The sequence below is a fragment of the Heptranchias perlo genome, chromosome 20 (genome assembly GCF_035084215.1).
Source record: "Heptranchias perlo isolate sHepPer1 chromosome 20, sHepPer1.hap1, whole genome shotgun sequence".
Lineage (NCBI taxonomy): Eukaryota > Metazoa > Chordata > Chondrichthyes > Hexanchiformes > Hexanchidae > Heptranchias > Heptranchias perlo.
This window is the reverse complement of record NC_090344.1, coordinates 33033803-33054849: the sequence shown is the minus strand read 5'-3', so window position 1 is coordinate 33054849 and position 21047 is coordinate 33033803. Positions and strand designations below refer to the sequence as shown.

General features: G+C 47.3%; 1 protein-coding gene across 1 annotated transcript in view; it reads left to right on the top strand.

The window, feature by feature from the left end:
* The window catches only part of piwil2 (piwi-like RNA-mediated gene silencing 2), a 46673-nt gene extending 35604 nt beyond the window's left edge, over positions 1-11069 (top strand). The window contains exons 13-16 of the mRNA XM_068001597.1: positions 2882-2987; positions 4050-4306; positions 9650-9757; positions 10913-11069. Coding sequence (XP_067857698.1) covers positions 2882-2987; positions 4050-4306; positions 9650-9757; positions 10913-11069 — 628 coding nt within the window. The remainder of the gene's footprint in view (positions 1-2881; positions 2988-4049; positions 4307-9649; positions 9758-10912) is intronic.
* Positions 11070-21047: the final 9978 nt, after the last annotated feature.

Below are 21047 nucleotides of genomic sequence, written 5' to 3'. Positions count from 1 at the left end.
GAGATTGCAGTTCGCCTGTAAAACTGGTTTTCAGTTGCCCCTATCGAATTGTGAATTGCTCATTACATAACACTCACCGATCCTGAACGTCAGCATTCCAGCGGGATGCCTGGAATTCTTTATGGTTGTTGAATAGCTGGCTCAAAGTTACACAAAACTACACGGCAAGTCATGTGCAGAGCAGTATATATAAATCTTGAATGTATGGAGCTGAAAAACCGAGGGGCGTTAGGCGTGCCAGGCGTGTCTGTTCAAGTGCGGGTCAGGGAAGAGGGATCTATGTGCTCCAGGTCGCACGTTTACACGTATAAGTGAATCCCATCACCCTGTGGATTTGCTCTCCGATTGGCAACCCGGCTTATCGCTGCAACCACTTTGGATCAAAAAAGGATAGAACAGGCTACTTTCTAAATGGTAAAAAGCTAAAAACAGTGGATGTCCAAAGGGACTTAGGGGTTCAGGTACATAGATCATTGACGTGTCATGAACAGGTGCAGAAAATAATCAAGAAGGCTAATGGAATGCTGGCCTTTATATCTAGAGGACTGGAGTACAAGGGGGCAGAAGTTATGCTGCAGCTATACAAAACCCTGGTTAGACCGCACCTGGAGTACTGTGAGCAGTTCTGGGCACCGCACCTTCGGAAGGACATATTGGCCTTGGAGGGAGTGCAGCGTAGGTTTACTCGAATGATACCCGGACTTCAAGGGTTAAGTTACGAGGAGAGATTACACAAATTGGGGTTGTATTCTCTGGAGTTTCGAAGGTTATGGGGTGATCTGATTGAAGTTTATAAGATATTAAGGGGAACGGACAGGGTGGATAGAGAGAAACTATTTCCACTGGATGGGAATTCTAGGAGTTGGGGGGGCACAGTCTAAAAATTAGAGCCAGACCTTTCAGGAGCGAGATTAGCAAACATTTCTGCACACAAAGGGTGGTAGAAGTTTGGAACTCTCTTCTGCAAAGGGCAATTGATACTAGCTCAATTGCTAAATTTAAATGTGAGATAGATGGCTTTTTGGCAACCAAAGGTATTAAGGGATATGGGCCAAAGGCAGGTATATGGAGTTAGATCACAGATCAGCCATGATCTTCTCAAATGGCGGGCTGAATGGCCTACTCCTGTTCCTATGTTCCTGTAACCCCAAGTGCCTGTGACACTTCGGCACTGCCAGCCCACGGACTGAGGAGACCACCTCCGTCCATGTGACCCTATCATTCACTGTTCCATCCCCTGGACTTGTTATGACCCCGAGCCGTCATTTCTCATCAAAATGATGGGGCTCCGTCCCGTTTGGATCTGCATGCTGGTGTTGCACTTAATGGAGCTGGTACATTTTCCTTCCTTGTATGCTGATTGGATTTAGTCGCACTAGCGAGAAAGGAGAGGCAATATAAACTAAATGGTACGATTGCAAAAGGGTTCAGGAACGAAGAGACCTGGGGGCTTACGTACACACAGGACAAGTTGATGAGGCTGTTAAAGCATACGGAATCTTTGGCTTTATAACTACAAGAGTACAAAAGCAAGGGAGTTATGCTAAACCATTATAAATCATTGGTAAGGCCCCGGCTGGAGTATCGTGTTCAATTCTGGGCACCACACTTTAGGGAGGATGTGAAGGCCTTAGAAAGAGTGCAGAAGAGATTTACTAGAATAGTGCCAGGGATGAGAGACTTCAGTCATGTGGAGAGACTGGAGAATCTGGGATTGTTCTCCTTAGAGCAGAGAAGGTTGAGGGGAGATTTAATTGAGCTGTTCAAAATTATGAGGGGTTTTGATAGAATAAATAGGGAGGAACTGGTGGGAGGGTCAGAAACCAGAGACAACAGATTTAAGATGATTGGCAAAAGAAGCAGAGGGGAGATGGGAATATTTTTTATCGCAGCGAGTTGTTAGGATCTGGAATGCGCTGCCTGAAAGGGCGGTGGAAGCAGATTCAATAGTAACTTTCAAAGGGGAATTGAACAAATACTTGAAGGGGAATAAATTTGCAGGGCTATGGGGAAAGAGCAGAGGAGTGGGACTAAGCACAGGCACGAAGGGCCGAATGATGGTTCCATGATTCTAGGGGGCTTGTGGTTAGTGAGCATTGTCTTGCATTTGTCTCCAATCCCTACTAGACGAACAAGAGGCTCGCTGCTGGATGCCCAGGTAGCACAGGACGTTGTTGGAGAGTGTTTTGTTGGTCATACTCAACTGTGAGGAGGTCAGCACCCCACCATCACTCTGTATCTGAACAGGCTCCTTTAAAAAGAGGAACCTCAAGATCCTATTGTATGTCAGGCACACAGTTTCTGGAGACTGGATAATTAGGGATGGTGATCAATACCTTAAAACCTACCTCTTTGACCAAGCTTTTGGTCACCTGTCCTAATGTCTCCTCCTTTGGCTTTGGTGTCAGTGTTTGTTTGATTACGCTCCTGTGAAGCACCTTGGGACGTTTTACTACTTTAAAGGTGCTGTACAAATGCAAGTTGTTGGGTAAAGTCGGCATTCCCACATTCCCAGCCGGAAGCCACGCCACCACCCGCGTCCCGACTCACCGACCCCGCACCCCCTTCGGGTGCGGGATTGGTGGATTGACCCTCTGACCCCGTGCGGCACGTTCTCTAACTCACTTGGTGACCCTGTTCATCTGTTTGAGTTTCGGGTTGTCCCAAGCTGTAACCTTAGAGGTCGGGAGGGGAAAGGGGCCGGATGGGGTTTTAATCCAGAGCACCTCGCTGCACAATTCTGCAACCAAAGCTTTAGTGGTGCTGCAAAGTGTGGTTAGAGCAGACTAAAGCTGCAGATCACAGGACGGAATAGAATTAAAAGCTGAAGTGAAGGGGATGTGTTTTTTTAGTTACACTCTGCTGTGTTTCATCCTCCCAGGGCAATGACCAAGTGGTACTCAAAGGTGGTGTTTCAGATGCCTAATCAGGAAATCATCGATGGCTTAAAGATCTGCTTGGTGGCATCGCTCAAGAAATACTACGAGGTAGTAATCTGCATTTCAGTAAGCGGGGTTCTGTCCCGAATAGAATGCCTTTTCCTTTGTTTCTGTCGGCACAGACACTCCCGTAAAGTAAACTTACCGATGCCGGCACCCTGAGACGTGCACGAAGCCCACTTGGGTGGGGTGGAGCGCTTGTGTGCCTCCATCAGCAACGAGCAGCAGCGTGACGGGGCCTAGCTCTGGCCAAGGGCGGGCTTACCCTACAGGCCAGCAATGTGCTTCTTTACACTGTACGGATCTGCCTCTAACATCAGGGATCCATTAACCTGCAGCTAACTCCTGCCTAATCAGAGGCACAGTGTAAAGGATGCAGAATTGGCAGCAAGGGAACCAGCTTGGAAATGGCTCTGGTATATAAATGTGGTATAACTGGCACGTAGCATTATAAATGCTTCGAATAGTGTTGCTGTTTGATATACACTTCACTGCACTTAGAGCGGGCGGGGGGGCCCGGGGGCAGCCCCCGGGAGCGGGCGGGGGGTCCCGGGGGCAGCCCCCGGGAGCGGGCGGGGGGTCCCGGGGGCAGCCCCCGGGAGCGGGCGGGGGGTCCCGGGGGCAGCCCCCGGGAGCGGGCGGGGGGTCCCGGGGGCAGCCCCCGGGAGCGGGCGGGGGGTCCCGGGGGCAGCCCCCGGGAGCGGGCGGGGGGTCCCGGGGGCAGCCCCCGGGAGCGGGCGGGGGGTCCCGGGGGCAGCCCCTTAGGACCCAAGGGCACCCGCTCAGTGTGTGCTAATCCTCTAGTTTCAGTGCATGCTTTTTCTCTGGTCCCTTTTGTGTGTCTCCCTTTTCTCTCTCTCACATGTTCAACATTGGCTCTGTACACGATATGCAGAAAGTGGCCCAACTTGAAGTGGAGTTAACAGCTGCCTTAACCAAACTGAAATGAGCAGAGAGAAGCTGGAGGCTGACATTTGCTGCTGTGTTTTGTTTAACTCTCGTCTCCCGGGCAGCAGTTGAAGATTCTGCCGAGCTTTTATCTCCAGAAGCGTCGGGCTTGCTGTGTGGAATGTTTTCACTGACGCTGCGTACCTCGATCCTTGTGTGCAGATTAACCACTGCCTCCCGGAGAAGATTGCCGTCTACCGGGACGGGGTGTCCGATGGCCAGCTGAGCACGGTGACGGACTACGAGCTTCCTCAGCTCCTGAAGTGCTTCGAGGTGTTCAGTGACTATCACCCGAAGATGATGGTGATTGTGGTGCAGAAGAGGATCAGCTCCAACATGTACCAGCACGCACTGTCGGGGAGGTTCGAAGTGCCGCCTCCTGGAACTGTATTAGATCACACCATCACCAACAAGGAATGGTGAGCTTCAGTCTCTCGTGAACAACCCTCTGCTGGCGTGTTAGCTGCCCCCCCCCACCTCACACCACCCTCTGCTGGTGTGTGAGCCGCCCCTCCCCCTGCAGGTAAGGGACATTGCACAGTGTAAGAGGCCCACGCAGGGTAAGGGAATAGAAGGCCCTTACAACAAATGCTGAATCTGCGGCACACTGTATTAAGGAGGTGTACCTGTACTTTCTGCCATGGGAACTCTAGGACCCCGGTGGTTTGTAGTAATAACCAGATCTAGGATCTGGCATTATCCATTGCCATCAGTGGTCAAAGTGTAGGGTGCAAATCCAATTACATAGAATATACAGCACAGAAACAGGCCATTCGGCACAACTGGTCTATGCCGGTGTTTATCTCCACACGAGCCTCCTCCCACCATAATTATCTCACCCGATCAGCATATCCTTCTGTTCCTTTCTCCCTCATGTATTTATCTAGCTTCCCCTTAAATGCATCTATGCTATTTGCCTCACCCACTCCTTGCGGTAGCGAGTTCCACATTCTCACCACTCTCTGGGTAAAGAAGTTTCTCCTGAATTCCTTAGCGACTATTTTATATTAATGAACTCTAGTCCTGGTCTCCCCCACAAGTGGAAACAACTTCTGTACGTCCATCCTATCAAACCCCACCATAATTTTGAAGCTCTCTATTAGGTCACCCCTTAGCCTTCTCTTTTCTAGGTGGTTAATTCCTTTTAACGCCAATTAAACCATAGTATCAGGACCTGCTATAAGCCAGCTTGATTGTCCATCACAAGGAGTATTGCAGGGGTGCAAGACTAGTGAGTTGAACACGGAAGTCCTCTTTGTTTGGTCTAGTTTGTCCTGCCTCAATTGTACTGCGCTGTGGTCCTGCCTCAATTGTACTGCGCTGTGGTCCTGCCTCTTTCCAGTCTAAGAACTGTTTAACTAACTATCGAGGAGCCACTTGAAAGGGTTTCCCCACCTCAATTTGGACGTGCTGTCCATCGCCTGTACAGTTCTTGTGCTATCAGCCGTTCCTCACTGGTGAGATTGGGACCCTGTGGTAAAGTAATGGGCGAATTGAAGTTAAAATTTAGTTTAAAATTTAACTTTAAAACAAACTGCAAGTTAGTTAACGGTTAACAGAAACTGCAAGTCAATAGCGGCTAAGTCAATCAGCTATAAGTGATTGCCTGAATAGAGGGTAATTTCTGTGAGCTGGAAGCTGATTGAGCCGTTGTAACTGGTGTTCTCAAAAGGTGTATGAAGTAGTCTGCTGAAGCACAGAGCACATCGCGAGTGGGAACTTGAGAATTTGATGAGTGTGGGAATTGGGTGTAGAGGGGGGGAAGAAGGTGCTAAATTTAAAAAAAAACAGACCAAAAAGTAATTATCTATAAATGAATGTAGACTAAGATATGACAGAGCAGGCTGTGTGTCTGGACTGCACTATGTGGGAGTTTGTGGATAGTGAGAGTGTCCTGTGCGAACACATTGGCAGTAGATGTCTCCGGCTCAGAGTCATTGACCTCGTAGAGAGGTACAGGATCAGAACGGGGTTGGTGTGATCCATAGTGAACAGGGTAAGGGGAACCCAGGTGAGATAGAAAACGAGGGTCCGCAGAAACTGATCCTGTCCAACAGGTACAATGTACTCGCTACCTGTGAGGATAAGGATAAAGACTGTCAGGAGGACAGTCAGAATGCTGACCATGGCACCCTGGAGCAGGAGGCTGCCCAAAGGCTGGGGTGGGGAGGAGGAGAAGCATGATGAGGTAGTTGTAGGGGATTCAATGATTAGGGAAGACAGATTGCATCCTTTGTAAGCAGGATCGAGAGTCCCACATAGTATGTTGCCTACCTGGTGCCAGGGTGAGGGACATTTCGAACCTTAAAAGGAGATTTGAGAGGGAAGGGGAGGATCCAGTCGTCGTGGTCCATGTTGAGACCGACAACATAGGCAAGCGGGTCCTGTTCAGAGAGCACTAGGAGCTAAATTTAAAAAAACCAAGACCTCAAGGGTTATAATCTCTGGATTCTCACCCAAGCCACGTGCAAATTGGCATAGGGATAAGCACATTAGGGAGGTGAACACCTGGCTGAAGGAGGGGTGTGGGAAAGTGGGGTTCCATTTTATGGGACACTGCCACCAGTACTGGGACAGGAAGGAGCTCTACCGTTGGGACGGCCGCCATCTGAACCGGGCTGGGGCAGGGTCCTCGCGGAAAGGATAGACAGGGCGGTCACAAGGACTTTAAACTTGTAAATGCTGGAGGGAGGGCTCAAGTGGAAACGGCAGTATAAATAATAATTCTAAAACAAACAAAAAGGAAGAGAGTAGAGTAATAGTCAGAAATGATGTTTTAGGCAGTACAGGTAAAGGGAAAACTAAAAGATGTAAAGTAATTAAATCGGGAGAGAAATGAGAAACGTGTGAGAAAAACATGAGAGCAGAAGGGCAGGTTAGGGTGTGGGGTCAAATAACTATTTATACAAGACATGGAGTATAAGGAACAAATTGAATGAATTGCAGGCGCAAATTCAACTTAGAGAGTACGACATGGCTGCAAGACAGCCAGGACTGGGAACTGAATATACCACGTTACAAGGTCTATAGGAAGGATAGGGAGACTGGTAGAGGGGGAGAAGTAGCCTTAGTGATTAAGGATGAAATTACTTCAATGATAAGAAGCAAGCAGGCAGTGGAGACTGTATGGGTAGAATTAAGAAATAGAGAAGGATTTAGTGGGTGTTGTGTACAGGCCCCCTGGTAGCAGCTGGGAAATGGCAGAATGTATAAATGCAGAGATTAGACAAGCATGTAGCAAAGGCAGAGTGGTTTTAATGGGGGATTTTAACTTTCATATAGATTGGAATAAGCCGACGAGCTCATGTCAGAAAGGTAGCGAATTCCTTGTGTTCAGGACAGCTTTCTACAACAATATGTCCTCGAACCAACAAGGGGGCAGGCCATAGTAGATTTAATAATGAGTAGTGAGCCAGTTTTGGTTAATAGCTTAATGGTGTGTGAACATTTATCTAATAGCGATCATAATATGATCGAGTTCAACGTTGTGTTTGAAAGGGAGAAACCAGCTTCAGCTACTAAGATCCTAAAGTTAGGTAAGGCCGACTTCAATGGGATGAGACAGAGACTGTCCATGGTGAACTGGGCAAATCTGTTAACGGGTAAAACGACAGAAGGTCAGTGGGAGGTGTTCAAAAAAGAATTTAACGTGATATAGAACCAGTTTATCCACCTAAGAGGCAAGAGCTCCACTTGCCAAAAAAAAATGCCATGGATGACAGAAGAGATAAGGGACAACATAAAACTAAAATAAAAAGCTTCCAAAAATAGCACAGATCCTGGAGACTGGGAGAGATACAAAGAACAGCCAACGGGTGACAAAACAGATAGTAAGAACTATAAAAAGGGAGTATGAAAAGAAACTTGCAAAGGATATCAAAATCAACACAAAAAGTTTTACAATTGTATTAGGAGAAAGAAGGTGATCAAGGGCAGTGTGGGCCCCTTAAAAACTGATAATGGTGAGATTGTAAATGAAAATAAGGAAATGGCGGACACGTTAAATAATTACCTTGCATCAGTATTTACAGTAGAGGAAGAGGATAGCATGACAGACATCCCAAGGAAATTAATAATTAATGTAATCAAATTAACAGGAATGAAGAAAATAATGGCACTAAAGAGTGACAAATCCCCAGGACCAGATTGTTTCCATCCCAGGGTTTTGCAGGAAGTAGGTGAGAACATTGCAGATGCCCTAACTATAATCGTCCAAAGTTCTCTCGATTCAGGAACCGTTCCTTTAGATTGGAAAATTGCACATGTCACTCCGCTATTTAAGAAAAGTGAGAGAGGGAAACCAGGGAATTATAGACCAGTTAGCCTGATATCTGTTGGGAAATTGCTAGAGTCTATAATTAAGGATAGAGTGACTGAACACTGTGGAAAATTTTCAGCTGATCAGAGAGAGCCAGCATGGGTTTATAAAGGGTAGGTCATGCCTGACAAACCTGATTGAATTTTTTGAAGAGGTGACTAAAGTAGTGGACAGGGGAATGTCAATGGGTGTTGTTTATATGGACTTCCAGAAGGCATTTGATAAGGTCCCACATAAGAGACTGTTAGCTAAAGTTGAAGCTCATGGAATTGAGGGCAAATTATTGACCTGGTTAGGAAATTGGCTGAACGGCAGGCGACAGAGAGTGGGGATAATGGGCAGGTACTCAAATTGGCAGGATTTGACTAGTGGAATCCCACAGGGATCTGTGTTGGGGCCTCAATTATTCACTGTATTTATTAATGACTTAGATGAAGGGATAGAGAGCTACATATCCAAGTTTGTGACACAAAGATATCATTGTCAGCAGTGTAGATGGAAGCATAAAATTAGAGATATTAATAGATTAAGTGAATGGACAAAACTGTGGTAAATGGATCTCAATGTAGGCAAGTGCGAGGTCATCCACTTTGGACCTAAAAAAGATAGATCAGAGTACTTTCTAAATGGTGAAAAGTTCGAAACAGTGGAGGCCCAAAGAGACTTAGGGGTCCATGTCCATAGATCATTAAAATGTCACAGACAGGTACAGAAAATAATCAAAAAGGCTAATGGAATGTTGGCCTTTAGAGGATCAGAATACAAGGGGATAGAAGTTATGCTACAGCTATACAAAGCCCTGGTTAGACCACACCTGGAGTACTGTGTTCAGTTCTGGGCACTACACCTTCGGAAGGACATATTGGCCTTGGAGGGAGTGCAGCGTAGATTTACTAGAATGATACCGGGACTCCAAGGGTTAAATTACGAGGAGCGATGACACAAACTAGGGTTGTATTCCCTGGAATTTAGAAGATTAAGGGGTGATTTGATTGAAGTTTTCAAGATATTAGGGGGAACTGATGGGGTAGAAAAAGAGAAACTATTTCCGCTGGTTGGGGAGTCCAGGACGAGGGGATATAGCCTAAAAATTATAGACAGGAGTGAAGTTAGGAAACACTTCTACATGCAAAGGGTGGGAGAAGTTTGGAACACTCTTCCGCAAACGGCAGTTAATGCAAGTTCAATTGTTCTGCGCTTGATAGATTTTTGTTAACCAAAGGTATTAAGGGATATGGGACTACAGCGGGTATATGGAGTTAGGTCACAGATCAGCCATGATCTTATTGAATGGCGGAACAGGCTCGAGAGGCTAAATGGCCTACTTCTGTTCCTATGTTATGTCCATCCAGCTCCAATGTGCACGAAACACGTGCAGGAGGTGTATCTAGCCACACTGAACTTTGTTGCTCTCAATACTTGTTGTGGTTTTCCTGTTTTGAAGGACTGACTTCTTCCTGTTGGCCCATACCGTTCGACAGGGCTGTGGGATGCCGACACACTACATCTGTGTGTTCAACAGTCTGAAGCTCAGCCCTGACCATATGCAAAGGTAAGGCGGGCAGGGCTTTGAAAGCACGAATGAAATAAGCTTTACATTTTCCCCTATCAAGGAAAAGGGAAGAGAGTTTGAGTATGGGAGCTCTCCCACATGCAAATCCTGTCCTTATCAACTACTAGTCATCTCTGGTCACGTTGCACACGGAAAGTCGCGGCCAAGTGTAGCCTTTTGAAAGAAAGAACGAACTACAGCACCTTTCACGACCTCAGGACGTCCCAAATAATTCACAGCCAAATGAAGTGTAGTCACTGTTGTAATGTAGGGAACGCAGCAGCCAATTTGCCGGTCCCACAAACAGCAATGGGATAATGACCGGATAATCTGTTTTTTAGTGATGTTGGTTGAGGGATGAATGTTGGCCCAGGACACCGGGAAGAACTCCCCTGCTCTTCTTTGAAATAACACCGTAGGATCTTTTACATCCGCCTGAAAGGGCATCGTTGTAACATCTCATCTGAATTACGGCACTCCTGACAGTGCAGCACTCTCTCGGTACTGCACCAGGACTGTCAGCCAAGTCTCTGGAGTGAGACTTGAACCCGCTATCTTCTAACTCGGAGGTGAGAGTGCTACCCGCTGAGCCGCGGCAGACACAAGTATTGGGGTCAGCTTGTTTTCTGCAAGCTCACGTACACAGGTTTTACTGGAGCAGTTGCTGTGGGAGTGCAGCCTTGACGCTCCCAGTGCCAGTACTGAGGGAGTGCTGCATTGTCGGAGGTGGCGTAACTCAGATGAGAAGTTAAACCGAGGCCCGCCCTCTCAGGTGGGCGTAAAAGATCCCACAACATTGTTGGAAGAAGAGCAGGGGGAGTTCCCCCTGGTGTCCTGCACCAATATTTATCCCTCAACCAACATTTCTTTTTTAAAAAAAAAGCAGATTAACTGGTCATTTATTTAATTGCTGTTTGTGGGATCTTGCTGTGCGCAAACTGGCTGCCGCGTTTCCCGCCATTACAACAGTGACTACACTTCAAAAAGTACCTCATTGACTCTGAAGTGCTTGGGAGGTCCTCAGGATGTGAAAGGCGCTGTAGAAATGCAAGTCCTTTTATTGGCGCACTTGACTGTGCTCGCTGCGTGCTGTCAGGTCGCTCATCCACTTCATCCCAATCGAGCCCCTGCCTTTTGTTTTTTTTTTTTTTGCAGGCTCACCTTCAAGCTGTGCCACCTGTACTGGAACTGGTCGGGCACGATCCGGGTGCCGGCGCCCTGCAAGTACGCCCACAAGCTGGCCTTCCTGTGCGGCCAGTCTCTGCACCAAGAGCCGGCCGCCCAGCTCTCGGAGCTGCTGTTCTACCTGTGAAGCCGCAAAGGAAACCAGGATTGCGGCATGAACAGAGGGAAACCGTTGGGACGGTGGTGGGGGGGGAGGCGTGTGCCCTGGAGCAACAGGGTGTCTTCCCCACAATGGGAGTCCTGTTCAGGGCGGGAAAGAGGCTTATTTCCACCTGCCGAGCCCTCGTTCGTTTATTCCAGCTACAGAGGTATTCTCTATTTAAAGCAGGTTCTTTTTGTTTTCCAAGCAACATGCAGTTCAAAGGAAATGACAAAACGAGCTGGTGGAGGCTAAAAAACCAAACAAATAATGTCTCGGGCTGAATGGGTTTGTAGGTTTGTTCAAGGGATAGATTTCACAGGTCAAAATGAGTGCTGGCTACTTGCAAACTGCCCCCCCCCCCCCCCCCCCCCGGTGCAGCAGACTTGGTTCTGGGGTTTAATGCTCAAAAGTGTGGCTCGTGGCAGGACTTGGTGTGCATTGCACCGTGTGCCGAAAATTTGGCAGGGGCCCCACGATTCGACATGTGAAAGAAGGAATGGATACAGCAGCTTTGATCCTGTCCCCTCCTCTCCTCAGGTAGTGGCAGTTTGCTCGTAACTGAGCAAGTCAGAAGGCAAGGGAGAGAACAAACCATTAGTGGCGTATCTTATCCTGAGCTAATGTCCATTGTGATCGTCCAGTTCCTGTAAAATTCCACTGGCTGCAGCCTCCAGGACTGCAAGCCTTTGACTCGAGTTAGACAGGGCATTGTTTTAGCCGTATAGGAATAGGAGTAGGCCATTCAGCCCTTCGAGCCTGTTACGTGTTAACAGGAGGAGGCCATTCAGCTCCTTGAGCTTGATCTGCCATTCAATTAGATCATGGCTGATCTGTATCTTAACCCCATCTACCCGCCTTGGTTCAGTAACCCTTAATACTCTTGCCTAACAAAAACCCATCGATCTCAGTTTTGACATTTTCAATTGACTCCCGGGCTCAGCAGCTTTTTGGGAAGAGAGAGTTTCCAGCATTGAGCTTACACTCTGGGCAGCATCAGAAAGTAGGTAGCAGGTCCGTCAGCAGGAGAAAAGAATGGGTTAACATTAGTTGTAACGAGCTGACCCAATGCGTTAACCTGTCTCTCTCTCTCCGGGGGTTTTTGTTTTCAGTTGTGCTCACACTTGACGCCCCACTTGCACGTTGTTCAGGATGAGATGGATGGGCACCGGTTCCATTGTTAAACCAGACAATCTGTGCTGGATTGCAACAGCCCCTCAGCATTGACCGCTGGCCATTTTTTCCTCCTGACCTTGTTCTGCGTAGACAGCACCTTGCCCAAAAGCAACCATCCATCTCGTTCTTACAAGTTTCAGGAACTTGCCCCCCAATATAAAACCCCACGTACAACCCTCACTGGTGGATTTGCTGGTAGTTAGCGTTTGTTTCAGTCCGTGCCGTTGGTTTACAAGGTCTGCCGTTTGTTTGGGGTTATTTAATTTGCAGCGTGTGTTTCCTCGACATTTCCCCCACCCCGAGCACAGTGCGCGCGTCCAAAACTGTCGATTGGAAGTACAGTACGGAGGTGCAATGTTGATGGGGAAGTTCATTTAAAGGGGAGAAGAAACAAAGTTCTGCGGATGCTGGAAGTCCGAAATGAAAACACAAACTGCAGGAAACACTCAGCAGGTCAGGCAGCATCTGTGGAGAGAGATAAACAGAGTTAACATCGAGTTACATCGAAACTACAGCACAGAGACAGGCCATTTGGCCCAACTGGTCCATGCCGGTATTTATGCGCCACATTAGCCTCCTCCCTCCCCACTTCATTGGACCCTATCTGTAGATGCTTCCATTCCTTTCTCCCTCAGGCGCTTATCTTGCTTCCCCTTAAATGCATCTCTGCTATTCACCTCAACTACACCTTGTGGTAGCAAGTTCCACATTCTTACCACTCTCTGGGTAAAGAAGTTTCTCCTGAATTCCCTATTGGATTTATTAGAATCATAGAATTGTTACAGCACAGAAGGAGGCCATTCGACCCATCGAGCCTGTGCCGGCTCTTTGTAAGAGCATTCCAGTTAGTCCCACTCCCCCGCTCTTTCCCCGTAGCCCTGCAAATTTTTTTCTCCAAGTACTTATCCAATTCCTTTTTGAAAGCCATGATTGAATCTGCCTCCACCAACCTTTCAGGCAGCGCATTCCAGATCATAACAACTCGCTGCGTAAAAAAAGTTTTTCCTCATGTCGCCTTTGGTTCTTTTGCCAATCACCTTAAATCTGTGTCCTCTGGTTCTTGACCTTTCTGCCATTGGGAACAGTTTCTCTTTATTTACTTTATCTAAACCCTTCATGATATCAAATCTCCTCTTAACCTTCTCTGCTCTAAGGAGAACAACCCCAGCTTCTCCAGTCTATCCACGTAACTGAAGCCCCTCATCCCTAGAACCATTCTAGTAAATCCTTTCTGTACCCTCTCTAAGGCCTTCATGTTCTTCCTAAAGTGCGGAGCCCAGAATTGAACACAATACTCCAACTGTGGCCGAACCAAAGGTTCAACATAACTTCCGTGCTTTTGTACTCTGTGCCTCTATTTATAAAGCCCAGGATCCCGTATGCTTTTTTAACTGCTTTCTCAACCTGTCCTGCCACCTTCAACGATTTGTGCACATATACCCCCAGATCTCTCTGTTCCTGCACCCCCTTTAGAATTGTGCCCTTTAGTTTATATTGCCTCTCTTCGTTCTTCCTGCCATAATGTATCAATTTGCACTTTCCTGCTTTAAATTCCATCTGCCATGTGTCCGCCCATTCCACCAGCCTGTCTATGTCCTCTTGAAGTCTACCACTGTCCTCCTCGCTGTTCACTTGCACTTCCAAGTTTTGTGTCATCTGCAAATTTGGAAATTGTGCCCCGTACTCCCAAGTCATTAATATTTATCAAAAAAAGCTGCGGTCCTCGTACCGACCCCTGGGGAACACCACTGTACACCTCCCTCCAGTCCGAGAAACAAAGTTCACCGCTACTCTGTTTCCTGTCACTTAGCCAATTTCGTATCCATGCTGCCACTGCCCCTTTTATTCCATTGGCTTCAATTTTGCTGACAAGCCTATTATGTGGCACTTTATCAAACGCCTTTTGAAAGTCCATATACACCACATCAACCACGTTGCCCTCATCAACCCTCTCTGTTACCTCATCAAAAAACTCAATCAAGTTAGTTAAACATGATTTGTCTTTAACAAATCCATGCTGGCTTCCCTTTATTAACCCACACTTGTCCAAGAGACTGTTAATTTTGTCCCAGATTATCGTTTCTAAAAGTTTCCCCACCACCGAGGTTAAACTGACTGGCCTGTAATTGCTGGGTTTATCCTTACGCCCATTTTTGCGACAGTTATATATTTATGACCTCTAGCTTTCGACTCCCCCACAAGTGGAAACATTTTCTCTACGTTGGAAACATTTTCTCTACATTTCAGGACAAGCTTCCTCTCTCTGCAGATGCTGCCTGACTGGCTGAGTGTTTCCATACGAACAATGACGGACAGGTAAAGACCCTCTGGTCCATCCAGCCCGTCCCACGCAACTGCGATGCCTTGTGTATCACAATACAGACACTCCCCGCCTCACCCAAAACCATGTGAGAGGCGGGAAAACAGATTTAAAAGACCCAGGCCAATTTGGCGGGGGGGGCGGAGGTGGGGGGATATCTGGACAATTCATCTCTGACCCCTTTTGGTGATTGAAACTCATTCAGGAGATCACCCTGGCTTGATTGATGTTATACAGTATCTACCTTTTGTACGAGGCAATCTCCGTCCCAGCCAGAAACAGGTCCAGCTCTCGCTTGAAGGAATTCAGCGAATCGGCGCCCACCCCCCGAGCCGGCAGCCGTTTCCAGAGATCCACTATTCTCTGGGGAGAAGAGAACTCTGAGTTCCCGGCATTTTCCGTTTTAATTCCATTTAAAGGGGATGTTTGCTACAGTCCGATCCAAGTAAAAGAAATGGGTTGTTTGGGCCGTATGACCTTTTCCTGTTCCTAAAAAAAAAAAGAGACGGAGACCCTGCGTATAGTGGAGTGTTTGGGAGCAGCTGGATAAAGGGAAGTTGCCTTGCTCCTCTTTGTCCCCATTAAGAGGTTGCTGTTGTACTGGAACTGCTGATTTACAAATGAGAAGACTCTCTTTCCCTTTGCTGCAGAACACTTGTTAGATGTTTTAGTTTGCGATCTCCGTCCCTTTTCCCTGAGCGTTTTTGCATTTTTGATTGAAATTTGCTTCAAGTGATGAAGACATGTTTTCCTTTCGAAAGGTATTTGCAATTTTTTAATTGTAATATCTCCTAAATATGCCATATGTGGCCCTACCTGTAAGTTGGACCAAACGCACTGTTGGTCAGTTGGAAGTTCCGGATGCATTAATGAGCTGTTGAAGTACTCATGGGGAAGGTGAGCAGTCCACAAGCGTGTGTAGCCAGTGGCCTGTGCTAGGGGCCACTTCGATCAGATATTGTCCCATCTGTTTTGTTCAGACAGTTTATAGCAAAAGATTTTTTTTTCGCATCTCGGGATGTGGGCGTCGCTGGCAAGGCCGGCATTTATTGCCCATCCCTAGTTGCCCCTTGAGAAGGTGGCGGTGGGCCTTCTTCTTGAAACGCTGCAGTCCGTGTGGTGAAGGTGCTCCCGCAGCGCTGTTAGGTTGGGAGTTCCAGGATTTTGACCCAGCGACGCAGATGTACCTGCGTGTACCTTTTTTTAATGTTGTGCACTTTTTCCAGGTTGGTTACTTTGTTGGTAGGTTTCTGGATCTCCAGGCTCAATGATGTGCTCCTGAATGATGCGTAGTGTGAGCGAGCTCCTCCTTTCCCCATTGCTGACTGCAAAGCTGTGCGAGCATCAGATTGCTTCAGTCCAGTCTTGATGCCGTCTAATGCAGAATGAAGATCATCGCTGTAAATTGAGCAAAAATAAAGGGAGAGCTTTTCTTACAAGCGATCAGTTAATCGTTCTGTCTCGCAGGACAAGGGATTCACAAGCTGGCCTGCAGTAGGTAAATTGAAATCATTTAGTTTGACTTGGTTTTTACGAACTCTTCAACTTGAAGATTTAACTTCTGCAGCAGACATCCGTGAGGGAAGAAGTGGGGATGGAGTGAGCAGCTCAAGTCCATGCTAGCACGTCAACCCCATCTCCTAAAAATCCAACGGGATGGAACATAGGAACAGGAAGTAGGCCATTCAGCCCCTCGCGCCTATCCCGCCATTCAATCAGATCATGGCTGATCTGTATCTCGACTCCATTTGCTCGTCCTGGTTCCAATACCCTTAATACCCTTACCCATTAAAAATCTATCAATCTCAGTTCTGACATTTTCAATTGATCCCCAGCATTCACATCTTTTTAGGGGACAGATTTCCACCACCCTTTGTGTGAAGAAGTGCTTCCTGACATCACCCCTGGACGGCCTAGCTCTAATTTTAAGGTTATGCCCCCTTGTTCTGGACTCCCCCCACCAGAGGAAATAGTTTTTCTCTATCGACCCTATCGAATCCTTTAATCATCTCAAACACCTCAATTAGATCACCCCTTAATCTTCTATGCTCAATGGTTGGTACTCAATACTGCAAGAGATGCACTTGTAAACACACCAAGGATTATTACTGTCTGCTAATTAATTTTTAAAAAACCATAACCTACATCTGGCTTGGTATCCAGTGCCTGGTTACTCCTGACAGAGTACAGTATGCAGATGAACATGTGGCCTTCGACCACTGCCTTGTCCATCAGGTTACATCAGTCTAACCATCCAGTTAGTTAAGAGGAGACAAATCCTGCCTTAATTTGGTGTGTCACAAGGTTTTTTTTAATTGTTTGTGATCACGGCGAAGCATGGTTGAAGGAATATACTTGTATTGTGTACCGATCAAGCCTTTCATGGATTGGTATAGCGTGGGCCCCGATCCTTAAACCTAACCTCACAACTGCACCCCCCACCTGTCCAACTATGTGTCCTTCACTGCCCACGCTAGCTATTCTTGTGGGCTGCCTCAGTGAGACTGACCAATTCGTGTTAGGTTACAGGCAGTTCTGTGTGATGGGGCCCCCACTCGATTGAGACTGTCTCAGGCTCCTTTCACTTAGGGTGCATCAACAATACCAGCTTCATGTCAATGCGAAAACACGTTCAGCTTCACGTGGACATTAAACTTGTGGAGTGTCGAGGCCCAAACTCACTCTGAAGCGAAGGCCGTCTGTTCCAGTCTTGCGTGTCTCCAGCCCTGTCTCAAGTTGAGCCCCGACTCCAGATTCAGACTGCCTTTACTCTATCGACGCAGCGTCAAGGCCGAGCATTCTTGCTTCACATTCCATGCTACAGTCCTGGTGTGAGTGCAGCATTGGAGCTGGCATGGAGACTTCCATCTATCACTGCCAGACTGGGCTAGACTTGAATTTAGGTCATGGATGATTCCACTGCCCTGTTCGGATGCCAGATACAACAAACGTGTTCATATTTTATTGGTGAGTCAGGATTGAACAGAGACCTGTCGTTGTGCTAAAGAATCTGCATCCGATTCCATTCAGCTAATATGGAGTTCAGTCTGTGTCTGTCTCTCTCTCTCTCAACCCCCTCTGGTCTCTGGCTCTGTCCCATCGAATGATGGGTCTGCCAGTTGGAGGTGCGGAGCTTCTCAACAAACCAGTCAGGCCAGGCAGCTGGATGTGTGAGCCTGTGTTCACATACGTAATGTCTTTCAGCACCGCTCATTCCAAACCTCGGCGTCCTCATCAGCTATATAATGGGCATCTGTCTGCAGCATGTTGGAAGGACCTTTGCAAGGCAGTTTGTAGTGTACCGCCACCTAGAATCATTCGGCCTGTCGTACCTGTGCCGGCTCTTTGAAAGAGCTATCCGATTAGTCCCACTCCCCCCCACCCCCGCTCTTACCCCATGGCACAAAGCAAATTTTCCCTTTTCAAGCATATATCTGATTCCCTTTTGAAAGTTGCCATCGAATCTACTTCCACCTCCCTTTCAGGCCGCACGTTCCAGATCACAACTCGCTGTGTGGTGTGGGGTGGGGGGGGGGGGGGGGAAGAAAAAAAGTTCTCCTTATCACCCCCTCTGGTACTTTTGCTAATCATCTTAAACTGTTCTTGACATCCAACTCCCATTACCCTGCTACCAGGGTAAACTGCCAACTGCTTAATCCAGGGTCTTGTGGAAGAGGCTTTGGTAAGGATATGTGCCCATTAGGAGGTGTTCTCTCTGTCTATCTATCTCTCTATCTCTATCTCTCTCTTCTTCCTTCTTCTCTTCCCCCCCCCACCCCCGGTGGTGCTGCTCAGCAGGTTGGTGTGGCCTGCTCCCTTCCGTCCCTGCAACCGTTTCCGCTTATTGCCCCAAATCGACCTTGCGGCTTGGCCCCGGAGCGTGCGTGCGGGCGAAGGGAGCCTTTTCACTGCAGCTCTGGCAGCTCCATGAAAGGGGGCAGTTTGGATGTACACCTTATATGCCCACAAGAGTAACTAGTTTAGGATTTCTTTTTGTTTTTGTGAAGAAAAAGACCAGAGCATCCTTCTCACCGCAGTCCCAAGAATGGTGTCCGGGCTGAAGTTCACCCTACCGCGTCCAAGGTCAAATCGTGACGATGAAGCTGTCGAATTGTCGTAAAAACCTAACTGGTTCACTAATGCCATTCAGGGAAGGAAACCTGCTCTCCTTGCCCAGTCTGGCCTAAACATGGCTCCAGTCTCACACCAACATAGTTGTCTCTGAAATGGCCTAGTAAGCCACTCAGTTGTATCGCCACCTTCTCAGAGCAGCTAAGGATGGGGCAATAAATGCCAGCCTTGCCAGTGATGCCTACATCCTGAGAATGAATTTTTTAAAAAAACATCTGGGCTGATGTCTGATGAGATCCCTCTTGAGCTGTGTGGAGTCCTAATACCGTGCTTTGTACACCTGCCACGTTCTCCCACCGGCTGGCCAGTTACTCGAGAGTCTGAGGGCAGTGTTCTGGATCCGGGGTGGGGGGGGGACTTGACTAACGCATCTACAAGAAGACCTGCTGCCTCTCCACCTAGAGGAGATGCTTCAAGACTATCCCTTACGATGCCATCTAACACGTTGGCGGAGATACCGAATGGGATGGTGATGGTGGCCAACCTTGCTGTGCCCCATTTTTGAACGAGAGGGGCGCAGCCACCCTCGCATGGATCTTGGAGCTGGATTACACATACTGGATAAAATCCAACATTCAGACATCTCCACTCTCCTCGTCATATTTTTGCTCCCCCCAATTACATGGCACAGTAGCTCTCTGAAGCTGTACCATTCAGCTATCGCCCCTGTCCTCGCTGACCGGTAAATGGGCTTCTGGTCCACCAACATCTCATTTAAAATTCTTGCCCTTGCTATACCAATCACAGTGTCACAGCACAGGAGGAGGCCATTCGGCCCATCATGTCTGTGCCGGCTCTTTGAAAGAGCAATCCTATTAGTCCCGTTCCCCTGCTCTTGCCTGATAGCCCTGTAAATTTTTTCCCTTCAAGTATTTATCCAATTCCCTTTTGAAAGTTACTATTGAATCTGCTTCCACCGCCCTTTCGGGCAGTACATTCCAGATCATCACAACTCACTGCGTAAAAAAATGTTTCCTCATCTCGCCTCTGGCTCTTTTGCCGATCTCCTTAAATCTGTGTCCTCTGGTTACCGACCCTTCTGCCACTGGAAACGGTTTCTCCTTATTTACTCGATCAAACCTTTTCATGATTTTGAACACCTCTATCAAATCTCCCCTTAATCTTCTCTGCTCTAAGGAGAACAATCCCAGCTTCTCCAGTCTCTCCACATAACTGAAGTCTCTCATCCCTGGCACTATTCTAGTAAATCTCTTCTGCACCCTCTCTAAGGCTTTGACATCCTTCCTAAAGTGCGGTGCCCAGAATTGAACACAATACTCCAGCTGAGGCCTGACCAGTGTTTTATAAAGGTTTAGCATAACTTCCTTGCTTTTGTACTCTGCCTCTATTAATAAAGCCCAGTATCCCATGTGCTTTTTTAAACAGCCTTCTCAACTTGACCTACCACCTTCAAAGATTTGTGTACATGCACCCCCAAGTGTCTCTGTTCTGCACCCCCTTTAAAATTGTACCATTTAGTTTATATTACCTCTCATTCTTCCTACCGAAATGTATCACTTCACACTTCTCTGCGTTAAATTTCATCTGCCATGTGTCTGCCCATTTCACCAGCCTGCCTATGTCCTCCTGAAGTCTGTTTCTATCTTCCACATTGTTTATTTCCATGTTTTGTCATATGCAAACTTTGAAATTATACCCAAATCCAGGTCATCAATATATATTGAAAAGAGCAGTGGTCCTGATACTGACCCCCTGGGAAACAGCACTATGTATTTCCCTCTAGTCTAAAAAACAGTCGTTCACCATTACTGTGGTGTCTGTCCCTTAGCCAATTTTGTATCCACCCTATCACTGTCCCTTTAATCCCATGGGCTTTAATTTTGCTATCAAGTCTATTATGTGGTACTTTATCAAACGCCTTTTGGAAGTCCATATACATAACATTAACCGCACTACCCTCATCGACCCTCTTCGTTACTTCATCAAAGAACTCAATCAAGTTAGTCAAACATGATTTTCCTTTAACAAATCCATGCTGACTTTAATTTATTAGCCCATACTTTTCCAAGTTCCAATTAATTTTTTTCCAGATTATTGCCTCTAAAAGTTTCACCACCACCGACATTAGGCTGACTGGCCTGTAATTGCCAGGTTTATCCCTTTCTCCGTTTTTGAACAGGGGTGTTGCATTTGCAATCCCCAGTCTTCCGGCACCGTCCCCATATCGAAGGAGGATTGGAAGATTGTGGCCGGAGCCTCCGCAATTTCCACCCTTACTTCCCTCAGTAACCTCGGATGGATCCCATCTGGACCGGGTGACTTTTCTACTTTGAGTACTGCTAATCTTTTAAGTACCTCCTCTTTATTTTTATCCTATC